Genomic DNA, 8,016 nt, shown 5'->3' with positions numbered 1-8,016 from the left:
TTCTCTGAAGGCAGAAGCTTATATGATCGTCTCTACCGAAATAATCAGGGAAGTCTTTTATCAAAGTTCTTCGAGTATTTATTTCAGGGGGAGATTATTTATCTCAGGGGGAGATTGTTAATCTCAGGGGGAGACATATTCATATGCTTATGCTATAGCTGTGTAATTTGTCTTTTGCCGTCTACTCTTTCTGATCGCAAATTCATATCATTTATATATGTTTTTGTCATCATCAAAAAGGGGGAGATTGTTAGAACAAGATTTGTTCTTATCAATTATCTTAGTTTTGATGATAACAATAATATGAATTTTGCTTAAGATAATATGGTACTCTAATCCAATGCAATTTCCCTTTCAGGAAATATATAAAGAGTACGCATAATTCAGCGCTCAGAAGTTGTGTCTCAAATGGTTCAGCATGCAACATCAGAACATGGTCTGGCAAGACATCAGAAGATGGTCGAAGCAGAATCAGAACATGGGTCTATGGAAGCATCAGAAGAACATGAGATCAGAAGCACTGAAGATCAGAAGATGGTATCACGCTCAGAAGCACTTCAAGGTCAGAAGATCAGAAGATGCTTTGCACCAAGCTGTTTGACTCTGATGATATTCAAACGTCGTATTCACAAACATCAGATCAGAAGGAAGTACACGTGGCAGACTACGCTGACTGACAAAAGGAACGTTAAAGCTACTAAAGGCTACGTCAGTAGACACAGCGTGAACAAGGCTCGAGGTAGTTGACAAAAGCGTATAACATTAAATGCAAAGCTGTACGGAACACGCAAAGCATTAAATGCATTCAACGGTCATCTTCTCAACGCCTATAAATATGAAGTTCTGATGAGAAGCAAGGTTAACGATTTTCGCACCAATACAATTCAAATTAGCTTGCTGAAACGCTGTTCAATCAAAAGCTCAGAATCTTCATCTTCATCAAAGCTCACTACATTGCTGTTGTAATATCTTAGTGAGATTAAGCTTAAACTGTAAGAGAAATATCACAGTTGTGATTATCGCTTTTAAGAAGCATTTGTAAACTCTTGAATAGATTACATTAAGTTGTAAGGAACTAGAGTGATCAGTTGATCAGTATACTCTAGGAAGTCTTAGCAGTTGGCTGAGCAGGAAGTCTTGGCAGTTGGCTGAGCAGAAAGTCTTAGGAGTGAACTAAGCCTAGAGTGATCGTGTTGATCAGTAGACTCTAGAAAAGTCTTAGGAGTGAACTAAGCAGTTGTTCCTGGAGTGATCAAGTTGTGATCAGAAGACTCTGGAAGACTTAGTTGCGGCTAAGTGGAGAACCATTGTAATCCGTGCGATTAGTGGATTAAATCCTCAGTTGAGGTAAATCATCTCTGCGGGGGTGGACTGGAGTAGCTTCGTTAACAGCGAACCAGGATAAAAATATTTGTGCATCTATTTTTATCGTCCAAGATTTAAAGTCACACTTATTCAATCCCCCCCTTTCTAAGTGTTTTTCTATCCTTCAGTGTCCTTTTCTTCCTTTGATTTCTTCATCTAGAAAACCCAGACCTATCAAAGTTAGAATGTCTTCTTGTAGACTAGTACAACCTCGTATGCTCCCTTCACAAGCGGGACAACTATCATGGCTAAAGTCAATTGATCCGTTTTGGACCCATTTCTCGTGTATCATTCGTAAGGATCCGCGCACAGTGCAAACATCAAGCACATACTTCACAGTGGAACATTCTCCAATCATGTTGACATTATTCTCATCTCTATCTCGGAGAATCTGGATAAGTCCTCGATCCATGAGACTCTAAATTACTGCTTTCACCAGTGCACATCCGCGGGTATCTCTGTAGCAGATTCGACAAGAACCATAATTGTGTCGAGTTAATCCTCCCATCACCCATAAGGTGGCATGCATTTGCACTATGTCACATCCCAACTGGTGTACATCATAGACTTGTTATTGGCCAGGACAGCCATGTACCATGTTGACAGAGTGAATTTCTTCATCCCTTTTCTTTCTTGATATGCTGATAATTCCTTGGTCTAGTAGTTTCTGAAGGTCTTCAACCACGAGAGTACATCCACGAATGGTGTTGGAACATATTGGACAAGCATTGTAGTCATGTGGAGGAAAGTAATCAAGTTCACACAAGACAGCATGCATATTCACCAAGGATTGAGTGGATTCATAAACATCCTGGAGGTATTCATAACCGGATTGAGTTTGTATTTCATTGACAGTCCCATCGTTAGGCAGTGGATTAACTTGAACATTAGGATTAACATCCTTGAAGGTGAGCATGTTGCTCCGGACCAGTTTTTGTACTTCACTCATGATAGGGTAACAATTTTCCACAGTATGACCAGGAACATTCTTGTGAAAAGCACAGCAAGCATCTACCTTGTATCAAAATGGTGGATTAGCGGGAGGAGGAGGATCCCTCAATTGAACTAGATTCTTATGAAGTAGCAAAGGCAGCAATTCCGTATAAGTCATCGGAATAGGATCAAAAGGCGGATATTTCCTTTGTTGATTTTGTTGAGGAGCCTGTTGTCGAGGCTGTTGAGGCTGAGGCTTCTGCAAATTCTGAGGCGGAGCTTGGCTAACAACTAGAGTTATAACAGCAATTTGTTGTGGTTGATACCGTGTTTTTCTTCCTCTTGAGATGGCACTAATAGTTTCTTCCTTCTTCTTGGCAAAGTTACTACCAAATCTTTTGACGCCACCACTAGATAGTGATGAACTGGCTTCTTTGACTAGGTGACCTTCTTGGATACCTTCTTCAAGCCGCATCCCCATGTTTACCATTTCAGTAAAGTCATTGGGAGCACTTGCTACCATCTTCTCATAATAAAATTTGCTTAGTGTCTTAAGGAACACCTTGGTCATTTCTTTTTCTTCCATGGGAGGAATGCTTTGAGCAGCTAGTTCACGCCATCTTTGCGGGTACTCTTTGAAGGACTCTTTCTCTCTTTGGGACATAGCACAGAGTTGATCTCTGTCTGGTGCCATATCAATATTGTATTTGGACTGTCTGATGAAAGCTTCTCCGAGGTCATGGAATGTACGGATGTGAGTACTATCCAAACTCATGTACCATTTCAAAGCAGCTCCAGATAAGCTATCTTGAAAGTAATGAATCAGCAGGCATTGATCTTCAGTGTGCATGGACATTTTCCTTACATACATAATCAGATGACTGTGAGGAAAGGAGTTCCGTTTATACTTCTCAAATTCTAGGAGTCTGAACTTGGCCGGAACTCTGACATTCGGAACCAAGCATAAGTCATTTACTTCTTTTCCAAATAGATCTTTTCCTCTAAGGGCCTTGATCTCGTTTTTCATTTCCAGACATTGGTCTTCAAATTCTTCCAATCTACCCATACCCTTAGAAGGAGCACCATGGAAAATCTGTTCGTTGTAAAGAGGAATATTGTTTACAACGGCAGAAGTAGTAGTCATAATATCTTGAGGAATGGTTGTTTGTGGAACAGGAATCTGTTGTCCAGCCAATTGGAAGTCCATATCTATCCCATATGGTCTAGTGGTCGTAGGACTCGCCCCAGGAATTGCAGGAATTGCAGGAATCTGAGCAGTTTCTATCTCGGAGATCACAGTAGTCTAAGCTTAGGTTAGTGGCTGATTCTGAGCAGCCACCAAGTCTTGAACCATAGAAGTTAATCTTTCAATACCGGAGCGTAGGACAGCAACTTCTTCTTGCCACTCTTGATCATCAACAATACCGTCTTCCATTCTTTGATGATTGGCGCGAGTATTATACGGGTGCGTCAGCTTGACTCTGAGGAGAGAGAGGAGTGAATAAGACTCTGACTCAGATGTGAGTGTGAATGTGAATGTGGTATGATGCATGCAATGCAAAAGACTCTTTTTATTAATTTTCAAAGTATATCACAATATATTTCAAGGATTTATTGAAGAGTTTTGTAAATGTAAACACTATATAGTAACATGAAAAAGAAATTTCATTCATTAATAATAAAGGGACAAGGCATCCTTGGTACATGTAAGGGTCATCGAGGGTTATCGAGGTACCATTTCTTTTGATAGAATACAACGGGACAAGGGACAAACAAGTCATAAATTACTTTCAAGAGTTACAAGGTAGAAACAAACAAAGAAATCTAGTAAAATCCAAGAGCAATCATCAAAGCTTATTGAGAAGTACCCATATCATCTTGAATCTTCTTCTTCTTCAGCTTGAGCTTTTCTAGCTTATCAATAATACTCTTCCATGCAGATTCTTTTGGAGGGAGAGCTTCTTCCTTCTGCTTCCTCTTCTTCTCTCTTTCATATTTGGAAATGGTAGCATCCTTAGCTATGAGCCAAGTGTCTTGAAGGAATAGTTGATCATTCTTTTCTTTCAACATATCTTCATAGGATTCTTCCAACATTCCTAATTCAGCATCAGAATACTCAAACTTCTTCTTCCAATGGTCTCTTAATTTCTTCATCTTTCTTAGAGCTTCTTGGAGACTTTCAATTGTTGAAGGAACTACAATGGGTGGAACATACTCCTCAATTGGGGGTGCAGATATTTTAGGGAGAATAGGCATTCTCATTTCAGCAGCTCTGGTAGTGACCCAACTATCAAAAGGCTCGGGAGAGAGATCCCCTTTGGTCTTCCAATCTTTGATTTCTCTTCTATGGCTTGGGTACCAAGCATTAGAAATCCTTTCTCTAAACTATTTGTTCTCAACCCTTTCTTCCAGAAAGAACCCATCCAATAGGTTGCTCCTTGGCCTTTTGTCCATAGGAAACCCAAATTGACGACGAGCTAACACGGGGCTATAGTTGATTGCTCCTTTTGTACCAATGAGGGGCACATTAGGGAAATCACCACATCAGTCTAAAGTCTTCATTCTACAAAAGTGATTGTTTGTCCAAACAATCTCAACATTGGTAAGAGTCATGATCTTGTGTGACCATTTCAATCCTTCTTTCTGGCTCCAGAATTCAGAGGTGTCAGGTAGATGAGATATGTACCACTTGTATAGCAAAGGAGTACAACAGGTAACCATTCCCTTTCCATAGGAATTTCTGAGATGAATAGAATAGTAAGTGTCCCCAAGTAAGGTAGAAACAGGATTCTTCTTCATAAAGATCTTGATGGCATTCATATCAACAAAGTTGTTAATGTTCGGGAACAAGAACAATCCATACACTAACAAGGCAAAAACAGCTTCAAAGTCTTGTTCCTTTCTTTCTTGTGACAAGGTGAGAGCTTTCTCAATTAAGAACTCAGCAGGTAATCCAGGTAATCCTCCTTTAGTAACCATGTTCTTTTCAATTTCTCCCTTTTCTTAAGTGAGTGGACTTTGCAATCTCACAAGGCTTGGGATCTTGTTCTAAACCAGTGAAAGGAACTCTTCTAGTTATAGGCAACCCAATAATGCTTGAATATTCTTCCAAGGTAGGCAATAGTTGATAATCAGGGAAGGTGAAGCAATGATACAATGAATCAAAGTGGAGAGGATTCCTTCTTCCATCTTGGTTCTGAGGAGATACAACAATCTTCCATACTTGCTACAAAACTTGTCTTGATCAACAATCAAGGATCCTAGCTTTCTTAATTCTTCCACCTCAAAACTCTTGAAAGTATATTTCTTGGTTTTTCTTCTTCCAGGTTCCATCCTATAATGTTTACAACACAAAAAGTTTCTTTTAATTCCTTGAAAGATATTATGTTTTTAGATGCATGGATGAATGAATGTAAACATAGCAAAAACATGGGCTTAAGGGTTCAAAGTCACGAGCATGGAGCCAAAGGTCTACCCATCCCAAAGGTGTGTATTATGGTCATTTTGTACCTGTAGATCAAGGTTCTATTGTTTCCCAGACTCAAGCAGCCCAACATGGAGATTGTAAACTCTGTATCAACATACTCATTTGAACAAAATCCAAGAGAACCTCATCTGAGCGTAGCCTCGTGTAACAACTATTCTGAAAATGAATCAGACATAGTTTCCACACTACATCTTAATGGCCAAGATTGGTTAAGGGTATGTAGGCCCCCAGCTTCTACAGCCTAGTTGAATGCAACGATGTATTCCCAACTACATGGTCAACAAAGTTAATTCCAAAGAGGCCGCCACTGAGCGATGAATCTCAAATTGACTTCTTTGGGACTACTCCCTCGAGATCAAAATGAATATACCAGTCTCCTATAATAAGTGTACACTCTAAATCCGGGTTAGGATTTGTCTCACCACAAGGGGCATGACTCCCTTTCCCAATACAACCCAATAAAATAACAAATATACATATATGAAAATACAAGACACAAATAAAAGGTTAAGTATAAAAACAAAGAAAATAACAAAAGATAATAAAAAAAGATTGGGTCAACCCTACTAAAGATACACCAATAGTTTGATCAGTATCCCCAGCAGAGTCGCCACTTTTCTGTAGCGGTGAATTTGGTGAGACTAGAGTCATGGGAAGACTTAGCTCATTTTAAACAGAGTCGCCACCGCGCTTTATTGTTTCCAAAAAGTAATGCGTGAAAGAGCGAATAAAACCCACAGAAGTTTGTAAAATCAAAACTTATAAACTTATCAGAGTTCTGGCTACGGAGGATTTGTTATACAAGGGGAAGGTTTTAAGCACCCCTCATATCCATGGTACTCCATGGGAACCTCTTTATTTTTGTGTTATTAACTTTTGTTTATAAATAACCTTTTTTGTGAAAATCCTATGTGAAAAACTTGTATGAAATAGAGGGTCGGGATGGGAAGAGAAGTTTTTGAAAGTGAGCTCGATAAGACATCACATCTTAGGCCTACATACCCCTTAAGTACAACAGGGAAGCCAAAGCTTTTGTAGTTCCTCTTTTTAAAAAAAGGAAAAGGGGGGCCAAAGTGGTCAAAATATTTTTGGGTGTGAGCTTTTTAAATACTCACAAGTTTTTAAAAGAGGGTTAAGCTTTAAAATACTTAACAAGTTTAAAAGAAGATTAGGCTTTAAAATACCTAATAAGTTTAAAAGTATATTAGGCTTTAAAATGCCTAATAAGTTTAAAAGGTTAAGCTTTAAAATACTTAACAATTTTGGAAAAGGGAATTAGGCTTTAAAATACCTATCAAGTTTTAAAAGGTTAAGCTTTAAAATACTTAACAAATTTTAAAACAAATCAAAGAAGGACCAAGCTTTAAAATACAAGGTCAATGGGTTAAGAGAAGTTTCACCGGGAATAATTCATCTCTTAATGTCGCACGCTCGCGAAATATAGACAGAGTCGCCACCAATATATTTATCCCAAAGAGGGAAAGGAATATCAGAAAACCTGGAATAAAGAAAGGATAAGAAAAGGTCTTGCGACCAAAGATCGGGTAAGAAGTCGGTTACGCAAGGGGAAGGTATTAGCACCCCTCACGTCTGTGGTACTCCACAGGATCCACTTATGTTTGTTCTATTCTAAGGGTGTATAAATCTAAAGCTTAATTGCTAAGGGAATGCATGCAAATGAAAGGAAAGAAACACGGGGAAAACAAGGTTTATAAATAATTGTGCTCGCTTAGGCCCCGCGACCCAATGCCTACGTATCCTTTTCAGGAATCAGAGCGCCGTAGTTCGGCTCTTTAGTTTTTGTTTGTTTTTGTGTTTTTTAGTGGACGGCGTTACATTCGCACTCCGCTGCTCGACCTCTGGAGTCTTAAGCTGGGGATGGAGCGGAAATAACGTGTCCGATTAGGGAAAGAATGCCCTAAAGGCAAGAGAAAGAATGCCTCGGAGGCAAGAGAGAGAAGAGATTGGTTTGTGTCTTTTATGTGTGATTCCATGATGGACGAAAACCTACTACAAGGCATCGCATCACTTCCTCACTTTGATTAGCTCTGAGCCTTTATTAGATATTTTGAAGTGTTTTTGTTTAGGTGTCTTTTAAGGGAAATTAATTTGTGACTTGAATCATGCCATAAAAGAGAGTTTTTGTATATTTAGAGAATGCACATCGAGGCCTACGCCACAATCGTTTCTCTAAATGAAATACAATTTTTGAATATTTAGAGAATACACAT

General features: G+C 39.0%; 1 protein-coding gene across 1 annotated transcript; it reads right to left on the bottom strand.

Annotated features, from left to right (window-relative positions):
• Window positions 1–2,386: 2,386 nt before the first annotated feature.
• Window positions 2,387–3,733, bottom strand: LOC131618847 (uncharacterized). The gene is made up of 2 exons (XM_058890006.1): window positions 3,673–3,733; window positions 2,387–3,579 (listed from the first exon to the last, which is right to left on the bottom strand). Exons 1-2 carry the CDS (start codon window positions 3,731–3,733, stop codon window positions 2,387–2,389), a joined length of 1,254 nt encoding a protein of 417 aa, XP_058745989.1.
• Window positions 3,734–8,016: the final 4,283 nt, after the last annotated feature.

This window comes from Vicia villosa, linkage group LG7 (genome assembly GCF_029867415.1).
Source record: "Vicia villosa cultivar HV-30 ecotype Madison, WI linkage group LG7, Vvil1.0, whole genome shotgun sequence".
Taxonomy (NCBI): Eukaryota; Viridiplantae; Streptophyta; class Magnoliopsida; order Fabales; family Fabaceae; genus Vicia; species Vicia villosa.
This window is presented reverse-complemented; position numbering and strand designations above follow the sequence as displayed.